This window comes from Lagenorhynchus albirostris, chromosome 11 (assembly GCF_949774975.1).
Source record: "Lagenorhynchus albirostris chromosome 11, mLagAlb1.1, whole genome shotgun sequence".
In the NCBI taxonomy this organism is placed as follows: domain Eukaryota; kingdom Metazoa; phylum Chordata; class Mammalia; order Artiodactyla; family Delphinidae; genus Lagenorhynchus; species Lagenorhynchus albirostris.
In genome coordinates this window covers 60,016,665-60,042,312 of record NC_083105.1, presented here as the reverse complement: position 1 = coordinate 60,042,312, position 25,648 = coordinate 60,016,665, and the positions used below count along the sequence as shown (strand labels likewise).

The 25,648-nt window shown below is 56.6% G+C and overlaps 3 protein-coding genes across 3 annotated transcripts; 2 read left to right on the top strand and 1 right to left on the bottom strand.

Moving 5' to 3' along the window:
- The first annotated feature begins 8,612 nt into the window (after positions 1–8,612).
- Positions 8,613–12,804, top strand: HOXC9 (homeobox C9). The gene is made up of 2 exons (XM_060166017.1): positions 8,613–10,109; positions 11,887–12,804. Exons 1-2 carry the CDS (start codon positions 9,572–9,574, stop codon positions 12,129–12,131), a joined length of 783 nt encoding a protein of 260 aa, XP_060022000.1. The 5' UTR covers positions 8,613–9,571; the 3' UTR covers positions 12,132–12,804.
- LOC132529481 (uncharacterized) lies at positions 12,442–18,678 on the bottom strand. Its single transcript, XM_060166019.1, has 6 exons — positions 18,654–18,678; positions 18,116–18,174; positions 17,299–17,399; positions 16,008–16,123; positions 15,212–15,411; positions 12,442–13,070 (listed from the first exon to the last, which is right to left on the bottom strand). The coding sequence occupies exons 3-6, from the start codon at positions 17,376–17,378 to the stop codon at positions 12,843–12,845; spliced, it is 624 nt and encodes a 207-aa protein (XP_060022002.1). The 5' UTR covers positions 17,379–17,399; positions 18,116–18,174; positions 18,654–18,678; the 3' UTR covers positions 12,442–12,842.
- An 88-nt stretch (positions 18,679–18,766) lies between these two features.
- Positions 18,767–22,414, top strand: HOXC8 (homeobox C8). The gene is made up of 2 exons (XM_060166018.1): positions 18,767–19,356; positions 20,722–22,414. The coding sequence occupies exons 1-2, from the start codon at positions 18,921–18,923 to the stop codon at positions 21,012–21,014; spliced, it is 729 nt and encodes a 242-aa protein (XP_060022001.1). The 5' UTR covers positions 18,767–18,920; the 3' UTR covers positions 21,015–22,414.
- The last annotated feature ends 3,234 nt before the right edge of the window (positions 22,415–25,648 follow it).

The following is a 25,648-nucleotide window of genomic DNA, read 5'->3' as shown; positions in this document are numbered from 1 at the left end:
GAGGGAAAGAGGCAGAGAGCAAACTGCAATCTTGAGGAGCAGACGGATCTGATTGCCTGGGGTGCTGGGCCAGGCGCACCCCACCGCTGCTCGGGGGAACCCCAAGAGCCCCCCACCTATCCGAGGAAAGGAATAAACTTAACCGCCGGAGGGGGGCAAGGAGCTCAGCCACCCCCCCCTCGACAGCAGCAGCAGAAGCGCGGGCAGCGGCAAGAGGAGGAGGACGACGACGAGGCAGCGACAAGGTAAGAGAAGCGGTTTCTTGTTCTTCTCTTGGCGCTGGAGTGGGGAAGAGCGGCGTCCCCAGGTGCCCAGCGCGCAGTGGGCAGAGCAGGGTGGAAGGTGTTTCGTGCTTCCGCGCTTGCTGAGAGCCCAGGCTTGCCTTGTGGCGGCTCGCGGTGGAGGGCAGTGGCCGTGAGCTCCCCGTCCCCAGCCCCGTTGCCGTGGGGTTCGGCGGTCAAAGGGGTAAATTGGTGGTTTTGGGCTTCTTTCTTTACTCGGTCACTTAGGGTCTCCTTGAGTTCGACACATGGGTCTAGACGTCTCTCATTCTGGCCGTCTGCTGGGGGAAGCGGAGGGAGGATGGGCTAGAGAGTGTTGGAGCTTGAAGCTTAGGTCTTCCTGCTTTCTGCTGGTTTGGATGTGAGCCTTAGCCAGGCTCTCGGTCCCCACTCTGCCCGGCCGTGGGGCTTTGCCAGGCAAGTGGCCTGATCGGAAGAGGCTCTGGAGTGGTTCGGCCACACATAGACGAAGGGAAGCCGGAGTCCAGCTGAGAGACGGAGAAGATCAGAGGGAATCTAGGAGGAGAGCACAGGAGAGCCAGAAGGGCAAGACAGGGGACCCAGCTGGAGAGTGGAAGGACACTCCAGCTTCCCCCAGGGCCAGGGCCAGAGGCAGGGGGGTAGCTCCGCTGCGGTGCTGGGGGCGGGGCGGGGGTTTGGCAGCTGGAGGTCCCATTTCACCAGAGTCTCTCTGAGCGATTTGTTTAGACTAGCAGCTGATGAGGCAGTCAGATCCCCTACCCACCCAGCCACCCAAAGTCTACTCTCTCGTCCTTAGGGAGGTCGTGAGGGCGGAAAGGGGGATGGGGCTGAATTTCTTCCTTCCCCAACCCCCTTCCCTTCTCCTGATAGATGCAGAGCTGAATCTCCCGCCCTGTTCGCTCAGCTGATCTGTGGCTTAGGTAGTTTCATGTTGTTGGGATTGAGTTTTGAACTCGGCAACAAGAAACTGCCTGAGTTACATCAGTCGGTTATCGTCGAGGGCCCCAACCCACCTATCCCGCTCCTACCCTCCCCAGTGGGACTGCCCCCAGCCCCCCTCCTAGATAAGGCAAAGTGGGTACAGGCTGAGGCGGGCTAGCTGTGAGTGGGGCTACACCACAAGTCTGGAGAATCCCGCTTTATCCTTTCCACTCCTCAGCCTGTCCCCGTCCCCGTGATTGAGGGAGAGGAGTTTTTCCTGCAGCTATTGTTTCCTGGGCCCAGCTGATGCAGACAGACAAAGAAGGTCTAACCAATTCCAAGGAAATTCAGGAATTTGAGTAAGAGGTGGCCTGGCGGGCCAGCTCAGTTGGGTAGCAGGGTGGGGCAGGACGATTAAAAGAGAAAAGACCACAGAAAGAGAAAGGGGTCTCTGGAAGAGTTAGCTTCTCCTACCTTCCACCTCCAAGGAAAAAAATCTGCCTCCAGTCGGCTGGGGCTGGAGCTTCTCCTTAGAAAAGTGGGGTGCCTGGGGTCCTAAGACTTGGGGAACTCTGATCAGCAGCTCAGCCACCTCGCCTTCCCCTTCTATATCTCCGTCGCCAGGAGAAGGGCACATTTAGGGTGCTAGTAGGCTGGAGGAAAGCCATCCAGTCCAAGTAGAACCCCCCCACACCTACCCTACTGGGAAACATCAGGGCAGGAATCTGGCTCTGGTCTCTTTCTAGCTGTCTGTTGCCCGTAGGCCTTGGTGTGTTGTGTCTGTGCCTGTCAGGCAGTTGCTCGTCTTTGCGCTGTGTGGAAATGTCTGGAGGCTGCCAGCGCCCACCATTACCATATTGCTGGGGAGGTTGTCGGCTGATGCCAGGAGGAGGAGGGGAGGGTCTGGGTTAGGGAGAATCCAAGCAGTGTGCAACTTTGCAAAGCTTCTTCCCCTCCTCGGCCCCTCTGGTTGCTCAATTCTGGTCCTGGTTACTAGAGAGAGGGCTCGCCAGCGAGGTTTCGCTGCCTGCAGAGAAAACTGGGGAGGACCCGGGGGAATGGGGAGATACACCCCCGTTCTCAGAGAGACTGGGAAAGAGAAAGCCAGGTTCTCGGTTCTCTTACTTTGGAATTATTATGATTATTAAAACATTATAGACTTTCAGACAAGGGAACAAAATCATGTCCCCGGAACACAGTATATGCATGGAGTTCTGTATTCACGCAGTTGCCTGCTGAGGGCTTATACGTAACCTTGGATGAGTGTGGGTCTCTGTTTCTGTATCTCTATCTCCTCCAGGCTCTCTCAGGTCCCCTGTATATATTTTTGTGCACACTCGTGTATCTTTCTCTCTCTCGTGTACGAAGAGACCCAAAGGAGACTAGAGGAGAAAATGGGAATAGGGCCTTCCTTCTCCCCAGCTGAAACTGTCAGTCTTTCTGTCTGTCCCCCAGCCCTTGGTAGGGGAAAAAAATCTCTTCCCTTGGAAGGAAGTGCTCAAATCGCCCTATGGCTCCCGGGGAAATGGGGAGGTTTTCAGAGAGGAAGGCCACCTGGTACAAGGCAGGCAAGGGCTTCCCCAGTTTGGGAGCCCCTAGCAGTCTCTGAGTTTTCAGGCTGTCAGAAGCCCGGGGCCAGCTGGAGTGAAGGGAGTCCCAGGCAGGGGCTGGGTGTTCAGGAGGGCCTGGCTTGGAGACGGCATCCCTGATGGGCCGAAATTCACCAATGAACGACTTCTGTGCTTTGGGTCTCTCTGCCCCAATATCTGTTTCAGAGCTGGTGGGCTTATGGGGTGGGTGGCCCCCCCGTATCCTGGGGAATGGGGTACATTGTCACAGGGCCAAGGTGAGGGCCAGTCTGATGGCCAGAGTCCACCAAGGGGCCCTGGGGCCATGGATCGTGGCTAAGGCAATGGTGGTTATTTATTCTCTTCGCTGGAAGGGAGTCTTCAAAAGAAACAGCGTGAAGAGGAGGGAAAAAATTATCTCTCGTCTGTGGATATTAAGATGGATTTTTATTTCTTAAAGGACCCTCCCCGCCGAGAGTGCATAAGCGTAAACTTAATATATGCTCCGCAGCCCAACTCCAGAAATCGCAATAAAAGTTAAAACCTCCCCTACTGTTTTTTTTTAATTATGATATGGGAAAGAGGAGCAGGATTTATAGAGCTGAACTCTCGGAGTGTTTAAGACTTGCAGGAGAAGGAGGAAAAGGCAAGAGCTCGCCAAGGAGAGCCTTGGTCTCTGAGATCTCTCGCCTGCCTGCGGGGGCTCCGGCTTAGCCGGCCGAGCCTCTGTGGCCTCCCTGGGACCTCGGCTCCCCAGCACCCTCCGCCCGGGCCCACCGGCCTGCCTCGGCTCGCTCGGAGATGCAGCCCTTCTTGGGAACAGGTGAAGGGCAGCGGGGCTAGGGACAGGGGGCTGCAGGTGGGAGCGTCAGGACACTGGGCTTTGTGTGGGTCCCGTGCAGGGGAGGAGGTTTGCAGCCCCGGGCAAGGCCGCGGCCCGAGGGTGGCCAGTGGGCGCCTTGGCTAGGAAGGGTGTCCGGCCGGGCGCGAGAGCACGAACAAGGTGGATTGTGTGTGAACTTTGGCCGCAGACGGAGCGGAGCGGGCTTCTGGGCAGAGGCCAGCGGCGAGGCGGGCAACCGGAGGTTGAGTCTGTAGTAAGGACCTTGAGGTCTGTTTGGCGTTTGGGCTGCGGGGTCGGCGGCCCAGAGTGTGCAGCGCACAGCGCGCGGGGCGCGGCGGCCAGCGTGGGCGAGGCGGCAGGCCCCGCACACCTCTGCAGCTGCAGGGCCGGGCCCAGGACGTCTGAACTGAGGCCCACCAAGGGTCAGAGCGTGAAAAATAAATGCAGTTAAAGGTCTTTCTTTCTTTCCTTTCCACGTAAGAGGTCCTTTCTTTTTTGTCTCTTTCGGAGCTACCTGGATTTGGTCCAGAACAGGTTGCCCGCGGGAGGGCCCCGCGAGCGGCAGAGCACGAGGGAGGGAGAGAGGGAGGGAGGGCGAGGAAGAGGGAGGGAGGGAAGAAGGGCGGGCAGCGGCGGCTGCGGTGGCCGGGGCTTCCCTCCCCCGGCGGAGGCGGCTTCCCTGCATCTGTGGCCGTGGGGAGCCGAGGAGCAGGTAACGAAGGCGCTTCCCGAGGCGGGATTGGACCAAGCCAGAGGGACCGAGGCTTCCGGGTCTCTGCCCAACGCCCTGGAGGGGAGAGAAGGTAGGGAGATCGGCGCTCACCCGGCCTGGCACAGAGGCCTGGGAAATGTTGAACCTGTATTTGATTTCAGGCTCACACTCATGTTGTGAGTCTGTCTGCCTCCGGAGATGCGGTTTGCCTGGCTACCTGTCTGTCCGTCCGTCTGAGACGTCCCAAACCCTAGGCTGTCCTTCCAAAGGCTGGAAAAAATCGGGCAAATTCGTCGGAATGTACACTTTCATTCACTGGATTCTCTGCAACTCAGCGGAGCTGCTTGGTGCGCGCCCAAGTTGGAGGGAGCGTTCCTCCTGCTTTCTGGCTGCCGGATCCTCTGGTTCCCTCCACCGTGGGCTGAGTTTCCGGCTCCAGGTTCGCGGCTTGCCCTGAGGTTTGAGGCCAGACAGCTCCTAGCCTGGCAGGGAAGGCGGGGGAGAGACTAGCGGCTCTGGCCCCTTAATTGTACTTCGGACCCTTATTGTCTCTCCTTTCGCCACCTCGGCTTCCTCAGTCTGGGCTCCAAAGTCACTGCAAATTTCCTTGCGACACACACGTCCCACAAAGATCGGGTAACCAGGCGCCCAAGGCCACGGGGGCTTCAAGCGCAGAGCACCCCTAGCTCTGGGGCCGCTCCCCCTCCAGCCACTCCCCAGGCGGGGAAACCGGACCAGGCTGGGGGAGCTGGAAATAGCCCCGTTTGCTGTGGGGCGGCTGGGCAGGGGGCCGGTGGGAATGTAGGCCGTGGCGTTGAGAGGGCCACGTTCACAGCCCCTGGGGGTTTCACTCCTGCTGGGTTTAGCGGCTGGACTCCTAGTGTGTAGGGATCCCGGGTACCCACCTGGGGTGGGTGCAGGACGCTGGTCTCCTCGCCGCAGGCCAGGAGAATTCAGTTTCTGCTTCCAGCGCAGGCCTGAGCTAGGAGGAGTTGTGTGTGTGGGTGTGTTTTTCCCAACAAAGAGGGATCAGGAGAGAAAAGGGGGGAAAGTAGAGGGGAACCAAGGAGGGGGCGGGGAGGAGGAGAGGGCAGCAGAGAGGTGAACTGAGCCCATTTCAGGGGGAGAAGGAAAATGAAAGCAAATGGAGTCCACACAGCCTCCTCCGCACTGACGAGCCGGGAGCGGGCGCCCTGCCTTTGGGCTCGGGGATGACCCGCTGGGGGACCGGGAAAAGTCTGTTTTAAATTTAATCCGAATTTGGCGGTGTGGATTGAACCAGAGGGGATTTAAATCACTAAAAGGGAGGTGCAGGGCAAGGGGAGGGGATGAGGCTAACCTGCCTGTCTTTCTGTCTGTCTGTCCTTCCCACGGTGGTGCTAGCTTGATTGTGGTCCCAGCTGTCCAGGTCTGAGGTGATGCAGTAAGAGTGCTCCGCCCCCTGAGGGGCCTCTCCTGTGCCCAGTGCCGTCTTCTGGGGTCAGAAGAGAGCTCTCAGAACTAGAGTGGATGCACAACTGCTAGCTAAAGCTGGGCCCCCCCCGCCCGTCCCCAACAGGGACTTCCAGTGGCCTCCGGTCCCTTGGGTTCCCCATCGGTGATGAGGAAAATTGAAGGGAGTGGTGTGGGTGAGAGGGAGGCTGGGAAGCGGGCAGGAGATTCAGCAGGCGTAACTGAACCTGGGAAGACAAACCCCTCCTGCTCGGTGATCCCACATCCTTTGTGCCCCGACACCTCCAAGCGTGGGTTTGGGGGGAGCCTGGAGTTCTGCTTCGGAGCCCTGACCTGCCACCCCATCTCCAAATGCGGAGAAGGGGGGCACTACCCACATGCAGTTGTGGAACCCGAGGGACCTCGGCCTGGTGGCCTGGTGAACTCAGGGACTCCCAGCCTCTTCCAGCCCCCCTCCTCCTGGCTGCCTCTCTCAGCAAGGCCTAGGCAAAATGGGGCATTGGTGGGGAGGGGGCTGTGGGCGAGGCCTGCTTCCTGATCCACAGCTGTGTCTGTGCCTGAGTGAGGAGGGTCTGAGTTCACTCTCCGAAATGAAGGCGACAATCTCCCCTCAGTTTGACAGGGAATTTGACGGCAGCAGAGTACGTGGGCCTGCTGATCCAGGCTGCCCCACCGCTGCTGCCTCTGCTGGGTGGGCAGGCTGCTCAGGAGTTGAAAAGAAGGCGGTGACCGAAGTGGGTAGCAGAGAAAGGGGCATCTGTTTACAGCCAGTATGTCTGGGGTCTCTCCCACATAGTAGAGGCCCACAGGAGAGGGGCTGTAGGGGCATCTTTCTTCTAAGAAGACTGAGGTTGGGACAGATGGGCTCTGTTCCCTGGCGAAGACGCAGAGGAGGAGCGGGTGTGAAACCTTCTCCTTCCTCATGTCTCCTTTGCTCCTTGACGAGTCCGTGGCTCAGCTCCCAGCTGCCCGGGCGGCTGCCTGGGCCGAGATAGGGTTCTATATCCCAGAGGCCTGGTGTACCCACCTCAGCAGGTCGCCCGGGAGAGGCAGGAGAGAAGGCCTCTTCCTCCTTTGTGTCCAGGCAGAAGTGGCCGCCGCGCCCGGAGCGGGTCCCGCGGCAAAGGCCCGGCCAGCCAGCGGGCTGCACAATGCCACGGCTGCTCGGCCAGCCCGCGCCCTACCCCGTCCTGCCTTCCTGTCACCGCCCTTCCTCCGGCTCGCTCTCTGCACGCCTTCCTTTCCCTGCTCTCCCCCTCTTTTCATCCTGCCTCCCCTCTTTTCTGTATTTCTCCCCTCTTTCTTTCTTTTATCCTAATCCATTTTCTTTTTTCCTTCCCTCCTTCCTTCCTCCCTTCCTCTCTATGGGCCTGGCGCCGGGCTTCAATCTTGTTGTCTCAGGCTGTCTCGGGCTCTGTCCTCTGATGTCCCCTTGGTCGCAGTCTGGCCCCAGGCCCTCTGACGGCTACACAGCTCTGCTCAGCATTGCCAGCAGTCACCCCAGAGCCAGGCAGGGTCCCCAGCCGCCTGGGCTGGGGGAGGTGCTGATGGCGCTGGGGATCTGGAGGAAGCCTCGGCAGGGGAACGGGAATCTCCTGTCTTTTCCTTGAACTAGTGAGGGAGAATTTTTGATTGACAGCTAACCCGACTCCATCAAGGCCAAAGAGGTATGCTGTTTCTTGGTGTAATTTGGATTTCCCAGACCAGTCCAGGCCGGGGCAGGAGAGCATAATCAGAGCCGAGGGTAAAGTGGCTGAGGTCCTGGGTCATCTCTCCCCAGCCGGGTATTTCTCACGTCACGCGCCCCCCATGCGTCGAAATCCCAGCCCTGCTAGACCGAAAAGGACATAACCGGGGTGGTGGTGGGGGTAAGTAGGGACTGGGGAGGGGGCCTGGCAGGCTGGGGTCAGTGCTTCGAGCTGCAGATCTATCCTTCCCCCTCAACTTCCCCCAACCCCAAACACACATATTACACTCTCTGGGACACCTCTCTCTAGCCCTTCTCCTCCCCAGAGGAGACAGGTCGACAGAGATGTGCGGTGGGGGGGGAAGCAGCCTCTGCCCCCCACCCCTGGCATTTGGTCCCTTCCTGGGGACAAGAGGGGAAAGAAGGGCAGGCGTCTCGGATCTGGGAAAACTCATCCTTCCCTGCTGCCTCAGAGCCTGTGTCTTAGCCTCAGCTCCTGCCTATTTCCCCTAGCGCAAACTGGACTCTTCCCTGCTGACCCTGAAATTGTACCCCTCCTTCAAACTCACTCTGCCCTGCCTAGGGTACATCTGTCTCTGGGGACATCACCTGCTCTCCTCCCCCGCCCCCAGCCAACTTCCCTGCCCCCTCTCTTGCACCCACACTGAGAATTTCCTGCTTGCCTAAAGCCCACTTTTGCTAAACCACCATGGGACAGTGTGATGGAAAGCAGAGGGCTGGGCAATGAACCCCAGATTCAAGGAGGAGGGTAGCGACCAACTTATTGGGGGGAGGAATCCAAGTTGTGTGATCTTCCCTACAATCACACTACCCCTCCAGAATTCCTGTGTCTGACTCCAAAGAAATTGCTTTCTCCCATTCCTCTGTAGCTTTTTTCCCGTTCCAAAAACAGCCTACAATTTTATTTAATGAAAGACACATTTATGAACAATCAAATGATCCTCATAAAATTTTTATTGAAGGACGTAAAAACAAGCTACTTGCCCACGACCGAGGTCGCTCTCTCGCCTTGCCCGCTCTCACCCTGGCTCTCTGCAGACAGAGCCCTGGCGTGACTTCTTTTTGGGGGGCGGGGGAGGGCAGGATGTCTCAGAGGTGGAGTTGGGGGCAAAGGAGGGCGAGCAGGAAGACGGGATGGGGATACCCCACTGAAGTTGTGTAGGTCTCTCCTCCACTTCTTCAGGCTGGCAAAGAAAGATAGATACAGACAATAAATTTAAAATAAAGGCGTTTGCGTATCTGTGCCAAAGCCAAGCGAGGACTTCTGGTGACAAAGGTGTACGAGGTCCCGAGGTCCTACCCCTCCCACCCGCGGACCACCTTCCCCAAGCTTCCTCTGCCCCAAATTTGGGGGGCTGAGTTGGCCAGTGGCAGAAGGACGCTCCCCTTCCCCTCCTTCCCTCCCTCCACCCCAGCTTCCCCAGTCCCCTCCCACTCTCCCTCCCTCGCTGCTGCTGCTCCTGAAAGAAATACATACATACACACTGTTTAAAAACGTATTTTTAAAAGCCACGTTCGGAACTGACAATCGCTGATCTCGGCTTGCGCAGAGACTGCGGGAGCGTCGGGGCCGACAGAGACGGATTACGTCAAGAAATAGTTCCTCCACCTACCTCGGCCGGCCTCTCCGCCCCAGCGGGGCTCCCGCACCCAGCTCGGCCCCGGGGGTCCGGAAACCCTGGCTTCGGGGAGTGGCACTTGCACCCCATCAAGAAATCTTCCCGGGGGTGGGGGCGGAGGCCATCTGCTTAGGGGTGGACACGAGCCAGGGGCTTCTCTGCTGACATGCGAGTTGTCCTGAGGGAGTGGCCGGGTCCTTGGGTCCAGAGTTGCGAACCCCCAGGAAAACGCAGGTCGCGGGGATCAGCAGAGAGAAGAGGGTGGGAGAAGGTTAAAAAAAAAAAAAAAAGCCAGGAAAAAAAGCCCCTGCGCATTGATCCGCGCCGTATTTTTGGGTAAATACGATCACGTGGGGGCCGGGGAGCCAATGAGCTGCGGGGAAAAGGCTGGAAAAATAATTACCTGCCTTGATTGTTCTGTGAGCAGATAAAAAGTACATATACAGTTCATACAATAATCTTATGTATGTAAAACCCTGTTACGATGTCGGCGACGGGGCCCATCAGTAACTATTACGTGGACTCGCTCATCTCTCACGACAATGAAGACCTCCTAGCGTCCAGGTTTCCGGCCACGGGGGCTCACCCCGCCGCCGCCAGACCCAGCGGTTTGGTGCCGGACTGTAGCGATTTTCCGTCCTGTAGCTTCGCGCCCAAGCCGGCCGTGTTCAGCACGTCGTGGGCGCCCGTGCCCTCGCAGTCGTCCGTGGTCTACCACCCGTACGGCCCCCAGCCCCACCTCGGCGCCGACACGCGCTACATGAGGACTTGGCTCGAGCCGCTGTCCGGCGCCGTCTCCTTCCCCAGCTTCCCGGCCGGGGGTCGTCACTACGCCCTCAAGCCGGACGCCTACCCCGGGCGCCGCGCCGACTGCGGCCCGGGCGACGGCCGCAGCTACCCGGACTACATGTACGGCTCGCCCGGGGAACTGCGCGACCGCGCCCCGCAGACCCTGCCCTCGCCCGAGGCGGACGCCCTCGCCGGCAGCAAGCACAAAGAGGAGAAGGCCGACCTGGACCCCAGTAAGTTGGGAGCAATTTTCCTTTACAACCCGCGCGGGAGGGGAGGGGAGGCCGGGCGGGGGGAGCCAGATTACAGCCCCTCCGAGCGGCGCAGGGAGCGCGGGAGAGGGGCGAAGGCGAGGGGGTGAGGACTCAATAAAAGCGAATTACCTTGGGGAGCTTTCAGGGGCAGGAAGGTCTGAGAAGGGCGCCCAGGGAGCCAGGTTGGGAGAAGGCTGAAGGGGGCTCCTCTCCCAGGAGCTGGCTTTGATGAGACCCCCGCCCACACACCCCGGCCCAGGCTTTTTGGCTCAGTCGCAACTTTCGAAGAAATGCAGACAGGGCCAGGGGATGGGGTGGGGGCAAGGTTCATTTTATGGTTTGGAGTGGGATGGGGGAGAGATGGGGAGGACACTGGGGGCAGAGAGGAAATAACCCCAAGGAGAAAAGCCACCCCTTACCTCCCAGGCAGTGTAGGGGTCCTCACTCCACTAGAGATGCATAAAACAGAGGGTCCATGGGCTTCTCCCCCAGGAAGCCTGGGTGAGGGGTCTGGGGGCTTTCCCAGCCTAGGAACTTGGAGAGATCAGGACTTCCAGAGTTGGGGGAGAGAAGTGGGGTCCCAGTCTCCTTAAACTTGAGAGCCCTCTTCTGAGTGTCTGCAGGAGAGAGGGATGGGAATGGGGGTCAGGGAGGAGGAGTGGGGAGCGGGAAGCGGTATCTCCCCCATTAGAGAATTGTACACACACACACCACACACACACACACACAACACACACACACACACACACACACACACACACACACACACACACACGCCAATCAGGGAAACAGGAGCCTTCTGAGTATTGCAAAGAAAGGCAGGGGTAGGTGAGGTGAGGTGAGGTGGGGGGACAGGTGAGAGCTGCAGGTCCAGAGAAAGAGGAAAGAAGGGGAAACAGCAGGGGAAGGGGTGCAGCCCCTGGGTATGAGGAAGTGTCTGGGGGAGTCCCAGGAGGGGGTTGCAGGAAATCCTTTCCTGCAGCCCCATAAGGGGCCAGGGCCTAATTATACCCCTCTGAAGGCTTCCCTCCTTGCCCTCAGCTACTCCCATAAACCTGAAATTGGAGGCTTGGCTCCTGCAGAGCCTGTCCTGGGGCTGGCAGGAGGAGGGGGCACTGGAAGCCAAACAGGGAAGCTAAGATATAGGGGAGCCTGTCTCCAAGGCCAGCAGCTCCCTGGGGAGAGGAGAAAGGCTTTTCCCATCCCAGCATCACTCTGAGAATTCGCCTCAGCAGGGTTGAATTCTGAGAGAGCGGAGATGGGGCGCTGGAGAGGGTAGTGAGGGGCTTGGGGACTCTCAGGGTCAGGAAGCAGAACTGCTGAAATTTCAGGACTTGGTCGTGGGCTGGGAGGATGGGAGGGGGCAGAGGAGGAGGGAAGTGGGGAGGAGAGAGACCTCGCTATAAAAATAAAAAACAAGAGAGAGAAGCGTTTATGGGCCTATGAAACGGTTGGGAATTTGGACTTTTTATGGGGATATTCTCGAATTACTACTCTTGAAGCTGAGGACCAGACTGTAGAGGCTTTGATAGCTTCGATTTCCTATCGTTTTTAGGTGCTGGAAACCGAGGAGGGGGAAGATGAGGAGGGGGGAGAACGCAAAAGGAGTAAGGGGGGAAATTCCTCAAGTAAAATGTGCCCAAATTCAGGTTCAATTATTGGGTTTGGGGAGCCTGGCTGAGGCTGGGGTGGTGGTGCCAGGCGTCCTGGACTGGAAAGGGGCTCCACTGACCCCTGCCTGTGTTTGGCCCTCCAGGCAACCCCGTGGCCAACTGGATTCACGCCCGCTCCACAAGGAAGAAGCGCTGCCCCTACACCAAGTATCAGACGCTGGAACTGGAGAAGGAGTTTCTCTTCAATATGTATTTAACCAGGGACCGTCGGTACGAGGTGGCCCGGGTTCTCAACCTCACCGAGCGGCAGGTCAAAATCTGGTTTCAGAACCGGAGAATGAAGATGAAAAAGATGAATAAAGAAAAAACCGACAAGGAGCAATCCTAAACCCTGCCGCAGCCTGCTGCCTCGGCACAGCCAAGGGAAAAACAAAAAACCCACAAAAATACCCCGACGCAGGCGGGAGACAGCACGAAAAAGAAAAGGAATGAGCAAGATAGAGAAAAGCCAATCGGCTTAAAAAGGAAAAAAAGGGAAAGGGAAAAGGAAAACTCTTGCGAGATTTGGGAGGGTTCAGTGTTGAGAAATTGGTGTTTTAGTTAGTTCTACCCAGCAAGGAGGAGGAGGCCGGGAGAGAAACCGCGTTCTCTTCTCCCAGCGCAAATGAAATAAATGACACACACAAATGTGATTTTTTTCCTCCTTTCTTCAGAGAAGCCAGTACTTGAATCACTATATTTCTATTTTTTTTTCTCCTGTGTTGTATTTGGTCCGGGCCATCCTTCCCCAGGCCTGGGGTGCTCTGAGTGCAGATTTTGTACAAAAAAAAAAAAAAAAGACACACACATATACACAAGAACGCTTCCCAGCCCAGGAGCTGAGGGGCGAGGGCCGGGGACCATGCCGCAGGCTGGGTCCGGCGGCTCAGGCCAGCGCCTCTGGCGTGTACATAGCAGTGTCAACTCATCCCCAGAGTCCGTCCTGTAACGTGCTTCTGTTTGTTGTGGTAGAACAGCTCTGTGTTAATATATCGAAGTCACTTAAAAAACCAGAAACCCAACCGTATCCAGTTCTCGTTATTTCTCCTCCCTGTGGCTCTCAGGCTTTCTGGCGTGGAGGAAGCAAGTGCTTAGATCCTTTCGGGGAGGCGGGAGCCAGGCAAGGGGCTCCCTCTGCTTCGGAAGGGCAAGTCCCCAGCCGCTTCTCCAGGCAGGGTGTGATGGGGCTGAGGGCTCCCAGGGTGCAGCGGAGGCTGCCGAGGCCCGGGTCCAGTTGTGCCTGCCCAGGCTGGCTGCCTGTGAGTCTCCTGGTAGCTCGATGGAGTCCCTGGGGGTGGGGGGCACAGCATGAATGGTTTTCCCTGGCTGTAATTAATTGTAATAATTTATGAGTACATGAGATCGGAGAGAAGAGATAGGTAAAGATGAAAGTTGGGTGCTGGGTAAGGGCCCGGGCTGGATTCTTGCCCGGCTGCATCGGTGCTTCGAGGGATGGCTTGTGGGGAGGGGGGGGAGCAGTGCTAGGGAGGGTGTGTGGTGAATGGTGAGGAGGAAGAAGGCCCAGCAGGCCTCAGGGAGCCGGACAGGCACTGGGCATTGAGAGTGAAAGAAGGAAGATGCAGAGAGAGAGTAGGGAGGGAAGAAAAGGAGGAAGGAAGGAAAGAAGGAAAAGAGGCAAGGGAGGGAGGAAGGGAGGGAGGAAAGAGAAAGAAAAAGAGGGAAAGAAAGAAAAGGAAGGAAGAGAGACAGGGAGGAAGGATAAAGATGGCAAAACCAGAATCAGAATTAGATTTAGTTTCTACTTCTCAATGTATTCTCAGCTCCTCTCTCTCTCTCTCTCTCCACCTCCTGGTTCTCTCTTTTCTAATCAATCTCTCTCTCTGGTGCTTAGTTTGAATGTTGATCTGGGGGTGACGGGGTTATGCTGAGCGGCTGCAGCATTTCTGGGAGATGGCGCAGCTAGGGCCCAAAGAAGCTGGTCAGGGATTAGCCAGGAGTGGGGTGTTCTCTGGTGGCTGTGGGACCCAAGGGGCAAGGATGTGGGGATGTGTGTGTAACAGCCCAATGGGGCTGGTTGGCTGCGTAGCACCCCAGAGCGCCTTCCCCAGAACCGGCAGTTTTCATCTGCTAATCAGAAGCAGACTCAAGCTGCCGGGTATGACTCGGCCCGGCGCCCCCATTCTCGGAAATCCCCCAATCTGGAAACTATTAAACTCAGACTGCTTGAAATATAGCCCTTTAATATCTCGGGCTGCCCATTCTGGCGAGGGTGCAGAGTGTTGCTCTGAATACTTGGGGAATACCACCGTAGAAGAAAATAATTGGGGACCCCAGTCCCCGTGCAGCTCCCTCCATGGCATCACCTTACAGGACTGGTGAGGCACTTGTAGGGACCAGCCCCTTCCCCATCATTTGAATCTCCTACCCCCTCCTTCTACTAAATACTCCAATTTCGGGGGCTGGAGGAAGGTGGGAAGAGGTGAACATTTTGTTTTGATAATATTTCCTCTCGTTTTCCCCGCTTAAGAAGAGACCTCCCCAATTCCAGAAGCGATTGTTTTCTCGGTCCTTTTGGAAGGTGCTTTGCCTGTAGTTTTCTCTCTTTTCTCGCTTCCTCGCTCCTCCTCTGGGCCATTTTACTGTTCTGGGACCCTGGCCGCAGTTCCGCACCGGGCGGAGGACAAGGCACCCGTCTCCCTCGGTCCTGACCGCCGGGACTCAGGCTTCTCTCCGGCCCGAGCTCGGCGGCGTTTCCGGGCCTCCACCCGGCCCCTGCTCCAAGGCCCTGTCGCCTCCCCTCGTCCGTCCGCCAGCGCGGCCTGCTTCCTGCGGCCCGCCTGAGCCGGCCTTGCTCCGGGCAGGAAGGAGGGCCCTGAGCAGAGCGTGGGATCCAGAGCAGGCCCACCCGGTCCAGCCCACTGTTCAGTACCAGCTCGGCCTCCAGCCTGCAGGTCAGGATTGGATTCTAGTTTTATTTATTGTCATTTGTGAACTCAAACCACAACAACACAACACACATCTGGGGAAAGAAACGAAAGCTGGGGAGGAAAGAGGGGCTTGCAAACGCCCCCCTGCCCCAATCTTCTCCTCCCACCTCTCCTCTGCTCCTTTGTCAGAATCACAAAACCCTAAATGTTGTTCCACTTGGGAAGGCAGAGGATAGGTACATTTCCGCGGCCCCGAAATGCCTCTTTTATGGCGCTGTTTGTCTCCCTGCGCTGGATTCTGAATGGGGCCGAACAAAACAGCAGCGCGGAGCTGGCTAGACGTCTGGGCTTAATTGTTTTATGGTTTAAATAAGGTGGACACTCTTTCCTTTGAAATCGGATTATAGGAATGTTTTGTCTATGGTCCACGGAGAACAGGACCTCACTGGCTGGGAGGGAGAGGTGGAGAGAGCGCGCGCGTGAGAGAGAGGGATGGGCTACAAACCAGGGGGCAAAGAGCCAGGAGAAGTCAGAATCCCACCCCAAAGTCCTGCAGGCGGCAGGGGAATAGGCGGTGCGGAGCCAGCGGCAGGGTAAGAGGAGCGAAGAGTTTAGGGTGCGCGCCGCGGGCGGGCGGTCGCGGGAGCTTCGGGGCGTGCATCTGCGTGCGCGGAGGTGTTCCGAGGCCAGAAATGCGCCTGAACGCGAGGGAAATCGCGGCAGTTCCTTTGCACAGTGTCTCTTAATGCGAGAAGGGAGGGTGACAGAAAGAGAAAATAGTGTGAAACCTTTGACAAGGTTTATTTCGAGAATTTAGAAAACAAAAGAGCAGCGGTCCGGAGGGAAATCCCTTCCGGGGACCCCTCTCACGCGCACCCATTTGGAAACTCCTTCCTCCCACCTCCCACCTTTGGGTCAAGCCTGAGGACCTGCTTGCTCTAAGCTGTTGGCTTTTTCCCGGCTGGACTGCATTGGAGTAAGTGGACGCGAGGTGGCGCTGTTGCTCAATGTTAGAGGCGGCGGCGGTGACCCCGGCCGGCCTGGCCGCACTGACGTTTGAGGCCCGGCCCCGAGGAGCAGCGACGAGAAGGCCCGGCGCCCCGGCCCAGCCCGGCCTCTCTGGCTCTGAGCAAATCAATCCTCTCACCTGTGAGGTGTAAATAAATCGAGAGTGGCGGCGGGAGGTGGGCCCTCGCTCTGGCAGCAGACTCGGGAATCTCAGGAGGGCGGGCGCCGAAAATAATCGCTTTGCGGAGGAGATAAGCACGAAGCAGGCAGCGCGTAATTAACACGAAAAGGCAGAATGACCCGGACAAACGAACATAAATCCGTGGTACCTAGGAGGGCGGTGCAGGCCTCGGGGCGAGGGACAGAGACGCCCCAGCAAGGATGGGGGTCGAGGGACAGAGACGCCCCAGCAAGGATGGCTGCTTGCGGTTCCTTTATTTCCAGGCTCCCGGAGCGAAATCAACCAGATACGTATAAAAGAAAAAAAACAATCAAATGAACGAAAGAAAGAAAAGGCGAGGGACGCCCCCCGCTCCATCCCGAAAGGGGAAACCAAGTCCAACCAGGGATTTCGGGACTGGTGGGCTCTCGGAGCAGACGGTGCTGGCAGCACACTCGGGACAGTCGCATTCCAGGACACAAAGGCCCGGAAGACTAGCTCTGTGGCAGGGTTTTCGCTGGACCATAAAGTGTCGAGATATCCTCCCAGCCCCTAAAAGATAAGGCGCAGGCCCCAGAGCGGATCCGGCCTGCCCAGCCTCCTCTTTCCAGGAGGGGAGGAGAAAGTATTTATGACAGTCCCCAGTGACCTAGAAGCTGGGAGCCCAGAGTCTGTCTCGTTCAGCTCAGTAGCCACAGAACAGGCTCAGAAAAGGCAGGGCCAGAACCAAGGCTGCGGCGTGCTCTGGTAGTGGAGGAGACCTCTGTCATGCCCTCTACTGCCCTGGACCCTGGGGAGGCCTGCAGCCCTGGCACGGCCCTCCGCTGACCCTCCCCTCCTGCTGCTCCAGGGCCAGAGTTCTGGGTGTCACAGAGTTTGGGCGGTCCCTAGTTTCTTCCAAATTCAGGGGATCCTGGAAGCGTCTCTTGCTGGGCCACCAGTGACTGTCCTTTGGGAATTTGACTGAGAGTGGCCATTTCCTCAGCAATTATTTAGATACAAAAGGGGGAAGCTCATTCTCTCTACACCATCCTCCCCTGCACTTTCATTTCTTCCTCCATCCCCAGAGCTGGGCTCTGGATGGGGAAGAAAAAGATCTCGTTTTCTAACCGCCTCCTACCTCATCCAGCCCTGAAACCCCAGGATGTGGAAGGAAAATAGGTAGCAATTTTTTTTCATGATGCAAAGGGCTAAAGCTGCATGTGTGTTGATCAGGCCTTATTTTCATATGTGCCCGGATGTGCGTGTGTGTGCACAGTGTCTGTGAGGTGACAGGGGTGCTTCCCGGCATGCGTGATAGCTGAGTGAGCATGCATTTGATGTTTTTCAGAATGGAAGGTAGCACATACAGTACGTGTGGATCCCGAGTATGGCCCCGCGTTGCCCTGTGTATGAGAACCTCACACACTGTGGAGGGGGGAGGACCGGAAAAATCATTCTTATTGCTCTTCTTCATTCACCTGCACACAGCGCACATATCCACAGCTCTCAGACTTTTTCCTTTTCTCTCTGTCTGGGTGAAGTCCACATAATTGTACATGCTTATGGCCAGGAAAGGGTGCTGATGGAATAAGGTTCCTTTATCCATTAGAATTAACTTGAATTTACCCAGTCTTGGGGATGGGGGAAGCCCCCCAGAGAAAGTGTGGGTAAATATTTAAAGAGTGTCTGTTGACAGTTCCCATCCACATCCTGGCCTGGGCAGCCTGCCTGGGGAAGTGTAGGGGTGTGTGTGTGGTGAAGCCAGGGGGCCCCTCCTAGCTGAACTGGCATTTCCTATGGGGTTAGGGTATGTGGGGACAGCTAAGAGGCCTGCTCTAGTCTCCTCCAACCCAGATACAAGGGGTCTCCCAAGAAGAAACCTCCTGGATCAGCCCAGCCAGAAGCCAGGGACCCACCAGCTGCCCTCTCCTTCTCTGTCCCCACCAGCAGCTTTGCTCTCCAGCAAGCTCGTGGCAAGCCCAGGCAGGAGCTGGTGTCTGAAGGGTCAGTGCAGCCCTGACTGGGTATATGGAGTGCCCCCGGCCTCTGGCCCTCTCCACTACCCACAGCACGCAGGCAGGCAAGAGAAAAGGATCTAGGGAAGACAGGGCAGCTTCCCACCCTGGAGAGGGGCAAGAGTCATGGAGGGTTCTGATGCCTGAAGTGTTTGGGGATATGATGTGCTTGTTCTTCCTCAGAGTCCCCAGACTTAAGGACACCCCTGGGGAGCCCATCTTTGGGGGTTAGGGGAGCAACTTTCTTGTTGGCATTCAACCCCTCGGGGGGGTCTTATACCTGTTGAGGTAACCTGAGTTGACCTGCTGGCTCAGGTATCTCTCTCTCTCTGTCTCTCTCTGAGAGGAAGGAAAAGAGAAGGGGGGAGAGGCACCTTCAAATCTGAATGCGCACCTTGGAAAAGCTGGCCCTAGTCATTAGCTAGAGCTGGCTCACCACCCCCCGACATACCACACCCCCATCCCTCCCCCTTCCTCCCCTGCCCTTCTTCCAGGTCCCCCCCAGCCCTGAACCCCTCTACCACCCGCCCGCCATCCCTCCCTTTCTTCTCTCTCTCTCTCTCTCTCTCTCTCTCCCTCTCCCTCTCCCTCTCCCTCTCTCTCTCTCTCTCTCTCTCTCTCCCTCTCTCCCTCTCTCCCTCTCTCCCTCTCTTCCTCTCTTCCTCTCTCCCTCTCTCCCTCTCGCCTGTCTTCATGTCGTGGATTGATGAACGCGAATCGCGTGTAAGCGCCGCCACCGCCGGGAGTCTGAGGAATTGAGGAATTCGCCCGGGCTGTTAAAGGAAAGAGCTAAGTGCGAGAGCGCGAGCTCTACCTACCGACAGTGAAGAGAGCCGCCGCCGCTGCTGCCGCTGCCGCTGCCGCCGCCGCCGCCGCCGCCGCCGCCGCCGCCGCCGCCCGCGCCCAGCCCGGGAGCTGCGCCGCCCCGCCGGCACCCAGGCGCCCCCCACCTGCCCAGCCCGGCCCGCCGCCCCGGGGAGCCGGCCGGCCTAGGGATCGCCCCCGGGGGGAGGGCAGTTTCGGGGTCCCGGGCGGGGGAGTCGGGAGCCAGAGGGGAGAGGGCGGCGGGTTTTCATGTGCCCAGCATGAGCTCCTACTTCGTCAACCCCCTGTTCTCCAAGTACAAAGGCGGCGAGTCCCTGGAGCCGGCCTATTACGACTGCCGCTTCCCGCAGAGCGTGGGCCGGAGCCATGCGCTGGTGTACGGGCCCGGCGGCTCGGCGCCCGGCTTCCAGCACGCCTCGCACCACGTCCAAGACTTCTTCCACCACGGCACCTCGGGCATCTCCAACTCGGGCTACCAGCAGAACCCATGCTCGCTGAGCTGCCACGGAGACGCCTCCAAATTCTATGGCTACGAGGCGCTCCCCAGACAGTCCCTTTATGGGGCTCAGCAAGAGGCGAGCGTGGTGCAATATCCCGACTGTAAATCCTCCGCCAACACTAACAGTAGCGAAGGACAAGGCCACTTAAATCAAAACTCGTCTCCCAGCCTCATGTTTCCATGGATGAGACCCCACGGTGAGAAGCCTTTTCTCTTTCCCCCTTGGTCTCCCGCGCTCCGGGGTCTCCCCCCGCCCTTGCCTCCTTTTTGTCTGCCCTCGCTTTACCTCCTGGCTTGGGGCTCTCTCGGGCCCCATCCCCGGGCGTGAGTGGGTTTCTGGAGGTTGGGAGGTTCAGCTGGGGGTGGGGCACGGAGTTCGCCTGGGGGATTGGGGTGAAGGTGGGGGAAAAGGTGGTGTCTGGGTGCAAAGGGTTAAAAAAAACGTTTTCTCCACTTCTGTCAGTCTGTCTGTCTCTCTCTCCCCTCCACCCCTCTTTCTCTCCCTCTCATCATCTTTAGTCAAAGTTGGGGAGGTGGCTGGGAAGGGGCCGGGGACCCTGAGGTTATCAGCCTTTGGAGCAAGCCAGTTTCTCCATAAGGCAGACAGCCTCAGTCCAGGACAGTGGCCAGGCTGTCTTGGGGTGAAGGGAGACCCCTGCTTCCCTCCCCTAGCTGGGTCAGAGGGTGGCGGGACCCCAAGGACAGGTGCTCTGCCTGTCTGGGGCACCCACCACCTTCTCTCAGAGAGCTAGCCTTAGGGCCACTACCCCAACTTTGCTTTACTTCCCTCAGTTGGAGAGAAGAGAGAGAGAGTCAAGGAGAAGAAAAAAGAGTCCCAGAAAGGATGGAGGCCATGCAGATTAGAGAGCTCTGTGGTCTGGGGGACCCTCGCCAAGCTGTCCCCAGTCAAAGGCTTGCGGGGTCTCCCTGAGACCCTCAGGGCAGGTCAGGTCATGAGCCCCTCCAAGGGTGGCCCCTCAGAGCCCAGTTTCGAAGTAAAAGGGGACGCGAGAAGGCGACAAGTTCCAGTGGGGATGGCCCGTGATTTATTTGCTGGTCTCCAGTTAGCAGTCAGGCCAAGCAGTGATACATTCCAGGAGATCAATTATTTTTCTTCTGGAAAAGCATTAGGCAGAGAGATCCGAGGAAGGGCAGTGAACAGAGCCCCACTTCTTCACCCCCAGCCCTTATGCCTTCCTTTTGGAAACAGACTCTGTCCCCAGCCTTGCTCACCCAATGCCCCTCTGCACTTGTGAACAAAGCTGCAAGGGCCAGTTTTCTGGGACTGCAGGCCTGGGGAGACTCTACAGTGCCCCCCTGGCCTCTGCCAGCCCCTCCTTTCCAGACAGACCCCAGTCCCTGCCCCCCCACCTCCCAAGGTGGAGCCAAGCCAAAACAAACCCCCAAACTTTCCTGCCCTTGCCTGATTTCCACTCTTGCCTTTTCTGCAGGAGGGAGGGGAACTGGGCAGACCACAGGGGGGACTTCAGGGGAGGAAGAGTGACAGGGGAAAGCCAGGCCCCCACCCAAACATAACCAGACTGGGCTTCTGTTCTGTCCAGCTCCGGGGCGGCGCAGCGGAAGGCAAACTTACAGCCGGTATCAGACCTTGGAACTAGAAAAGGAGTTTCTCTTTAATCCTTATTTGACACGAAAGCGCCGGATTGAAGTCTCTCACGCCCTGGGACTGACTGAGAGACAAGTGAAGATCTGGTTCCAGAACCGAAGGATGAAGTGGAAAAAGGAGAACAACAAGGATAAACTGCCGGGAGCCCGAGATGAGGAGAAGGTGGAGGAAGAAGGAAATGAGGAAGAGGAGAAAGAAGAGGAGGAAAAGGAAGAAAACAAGGACTGAGCAAAAAAGAGAGGACCCCCCCCCCCGCCTTTAGCAACTCCCTTGAAGTTTCGTTTTATGGTAGCGGATAAATTGAGAAGTTTACGACTGTCATTTGCTTTTATAGAGAATAGAATGACACTCAAAACCCCAACTACCTGTCAGATACTTGCAGCTCGGGTTTTATTACCTTTGGACTTCCCCGGATCTTTATTTGTTTGGGGACTGGAGGGGGGAGACCGAGACACAGCGAAAAGTTCCGAGTCTCTGCCTCAGTCATTGCCCCAACACACACACTTGTCCGTCCCCCCACCCTTCTTAGTCCTGCCTGGATTTTAAGGTCTGAGACCTGGCGTCTTTGCCCCTTCTCCCGGCCCCGTCTTGCCACCCTGCCACCTCCCTGCTTCTCTGGTATTTATTTTAGAGGGGAACCCCCTCAAACTGCAGAAGAAGACTCGTGGCGGCTTTGTTTTCAAGCTAGGATTAGTGTATTAGATTGACTTTTTTTTTTCCCAAAGGACAGAAAATTGAAGGAAGGAAGGAAAAGAAAGGGAAGATGTTCAAAGACATTTTTTAAATGATAGCGAGGAATATCCCCTCTCCCTCCCTGGGGCTCCCCGGCTTAGAAAGACTCCCTTGACTTTCTCTAGGAACCTGATGGAAACCTGAAGCAGATGGGGTCTCCCCCTCCCCCCTCCCTTTCCACGGCGTAGATAGGAGCCTGCAGTCACCCACTAAGATCCTACCTAGCCATCCCATGGTCACTCGGGCCCATGCCTCCCTCCCCTTTCCTGTCTAATTTCTGTTGTTGGGCCCAGCTTCCTCTGAGCTGCATTAGTGAGCACTCAGACATCACCATAATCATGAAAATAATAATAATACTGATAATACTGGTAATAATAATGAGTCTTTAACATACTACCTAAAGGGAACCTGCAATAATCTTGAAAAAAATAAAAAAGAGAAATTTAAAAACATCCTAATATGGGAGAAAAAAAGAGAAAAAATTTAAAATAAAAAAAAAGAAAGAAACCTCCAACGTATTTTATCACTACCTATAGGAAGAAATCCCGCTTTGAGAGTATTTGTAATGCGGTTTTGCTGTCGTTTGTTGCTGCTTCTTTCAATAAGAAAAACCCAACAACTGAGACTGCCTAGCCCGCCGGTCCTGTGAGCTTTTATTGTGCTTCTAACCCCAGTAGAGTAGAACTAAATTGCACTGAATGTATAGTAAACTCTGTCTTGAATTCTCTGTTTATGCAATGTGCTCGAAAGGAAAAAAACGTTAAAATATATCTATAATAATAATTTTTTGTCATTTGTCTTTATGTCCAGCTATGAATGTAGATTTTGTGTCCCAGCAGCCCTGTTTCTGGTCCAAGTACTTTGTATTGTATACGTGAGTCATAATTAAAAAAAAGAGGAGAAAAATAGTTGAAGCTGCAATGACTGAGTTGTTTTTTCCCCAGCACACCCCCCCATTCTCTACCCCCCTCCCCTCCTTTTGCTTCTTTTTCAACACTCTGGTAAAGGTTTCCTCCACTGATTTGACTTGGGGTTGGGGGCACTCACGTGGAGAGGAGCAGGCTGGACTGGGAGGGCAGGTGAAAGGGGGGAGGTGAAGAAGAGGGGGAGGGGGAGGGGGAGGAAGATGCTCTTGGGAGAACCTTGGCTCCAAACAAAGTGGGTTTCTGGATGCCAGGATCCCAATGGGAAGAAGGCGTCTTCTCCCCACTTATCCCTCTTCTTCCTCCTCGTCCTGGGCTGGGCCCAGACCCAAACTCTGCCCCTGTGCCCCTCCGGCAACTAGGCCTTTTTCTTCCAGGGGCTGGGGCTCAGGATGAGGATGAGGCAATGGTGTGCTTTCTCATCTCCACATGCCCCTCATGGCCAACCCTTGGTACTCAGCACCCAGCACTAGACCATGAACAGGGTGGGAAGGATGTGAGGCTCAAGGCAGTCTGGAGGGCTTGGCTGGAAGAAGCCTGAGTGTTGGGGGGCTAGGAAGCTTACGCCCAGGGGAGAGGAGGGAAGGAGAAGGGGAGTGGACTGGCATGCCAACAGCATGGGCCCACAGTCTGAACTGCGAATGTGGCCAGCACAGAGCCGTCGCTGTCACCTAGCCCGCTTGCACTTACGCCAGCCTCTGTTCTGGCTGTTTCAAGCCCGCTCCTGGCTTCACCTTGGCAGTGGGGCAGCCCGCCCTGCCCTTATAATGTGGCTCAGTTGGCCTGGGTTGGGGGCTGCTGCTGAGTGTACAGTCCCCCACCCTAGCCACAGCGGGGGAAGGACAGTCTTCGTTGGACTCCTCATTCCCCAAAATAAAGGGTCGAAGGCTAAGGGACTCGGGGGGGGGGGCAAGGTGGCTCTCGCTCCTCCCTGGAGGGTCCTAGACAGAGAAATCTGTTTATGCCAGTAAGATCCTGGTCAAATAATACCAAATTCCAGAGATACAAGTCATCTGATTCAGTCATGAGAGGGGGAGAGGGGAGGGGAAGGGATCTTCTGGTCTTAAAAACCAGACCCCCAAAGACTGAAATATTTTTGAGGCCAGATCCCTCTCTCTGTCTCTCTCTGTCTCTGTTCCCTGGTCAATGATTTTCCCAGACTTAGGCCCAGGTCGACTCTAGTTTTGTGTAATTTCACCCGCATCTGGGTGCCTGGCTCCCACTCAAAGTGGTTCTGAACACAGGATTGGATCAGGCGTCATTAACGGGGGACTCCTGCGGCCCCAGCGAGGCTGCCGATTGGAAGCGCAGGCTGCAGGCAGCCGGGAACAGCTTTGAGCAGCTCTGGGGGAAATGTTTCGGAACCTGGGGTCCCTGCTGCCAGCCGCGGGGCATCCAGGTAACCCCGTCTGCTGCGGGAAACACCGGCAACCCGCCGGGGAGGCCTGAAAAGAGAGCATTTCGCTCCGACCTCAGGCCTTCCCACAGGCGTCCACACTCCGAGGGCCGGCGAGGGCCGTTTCATTTTTAAATGTGGACTTCTGATTGCTATTAATACAAATCGCTGGCCCGGTAGCCGAGTGGGTTGACCCTACACTAAGTGGCTTCGAAGAACCTCGCCGAATTTTCGCCACACCCAATGTCCCATTCAACCCCGGCCGTGTAGTGCTGGTGGCCCCAAGCCCGGCGTCGGAGGGCTGGGTGCGTCTGGCACCCGGCATCGCTTGACATGCGAAGCATCGGGTGGGCCAGACCAAGAGAGCTCCAGCCGCCCCCTCTTGCAGCACCCGACTCCCCACCCCTGGTGCCCACCGCCTCTGTTTTCTCGTTTGGAGAGAAAAGGAGGCAAAACCCATTTTATGGGGGGACTTAATTGCAAGCGGGTTGCACTCTCTTTAGAAACGCGTCCTCCCAAATGCTCCCGCCGTCCCATTACCGGAATGAGGACCATTCGGCTGCAGCAGATAGGACATTCTCCCATTCTTTACTTGTTTATTAGCCAATCAAAGTGGCTTCCGAAAGCTATTTGTGATTTGTGAAAAATAGTATCTTTCAAACTGCTGAGTTGAAGCAGCTCGCTCATTTCGCCCTACATTTATTATTCTAACCCCAACCGTAGAGAAGGGGTAATGCAGCTATTAAGTTGGGGGGCAAATTCGTTTCTCTGGCATTTTTGAAAATTCTCGGCATTTTTTCTCCCTCCCCACTTCACTGCAGAGGCCAAGGGAGTAGCGGGCCCGCAGGGGATCTGGGGGGTGAGGGAGGTAGTGAGTGCCCTAAAGGGTTCTTTGGCAGAGATGGGAGCATGGATTGCCCTCCCCAGCCTCAGCTTCCCTAAATGAGATGCCCCAGTGGCCGCGTGTTGGCTAGAGAGAGTCACCCCGCCCCAGTTAAAGCGAACTCAGGACAGGTTATGCCACAGACTAGAAGTAAAATTTCCGGTGAACTGCCCGCAGTGCTGCCCCATTCTCCCCTCGGCCCATTGTGAGAAGCTGGGCCAGCGCTTCCTTGTCGTAATTTTTAACTACCTGTTATAAAATTTATGGGTGGGTTTGTAAAAGGAACGAGGTCTCTGCATCCGGCTGAGGGAAATGCTTCTCTTACTGTGGAGGAAGTTTGGGGAGGGGATGAGGGACCCCCTGTTGGTTGGGGTGGGGGCACCCAGCCACGGAAGTTCCCATGCCAGCTTAATTTGGGACCAAGGGAAGAACTTTACGCCTTCAGATCTACAGCTGGTGGGAAAGTGGCTGGGCTGCGAATGGTTGGCAAATAGTCTCTGTGGGGGAATTTATTCTGGGCTCCCCCACGCCGGATTCATCGCCAAAATCAGGGGTCTGGAGTCTCGGGTGCTCGGTGTTTAGCATGGAAGGTGGAATTTAGAGAAGAATTGGTTCTTTTTCAGAGCCTCCAAGGTGTGTCCCAGCTGCCCAGACACCAGAATTTTTCTGAAAAAGGCAGGTGGGTGTGGGCCACCTGATAAGACAGAAAAGGCTTCACATGACCATGCGCCCAAAGGAAAAAGAAGTGGGAGCCAAGATCGTGGGCCTTTATTTTATTTTTAATTCTAGAAAGATTAGGAGGAAGCTGCCGTCTGAACCTAGGAACTGAGGAGACCTGACACTAGGGATGGTCTTGGGGAAAAAATGTCATTCGTTTTCTCTGAGAAAGGAACCTGGGGATGACGGGCGCTTTGGGGGTTCTAGAGGC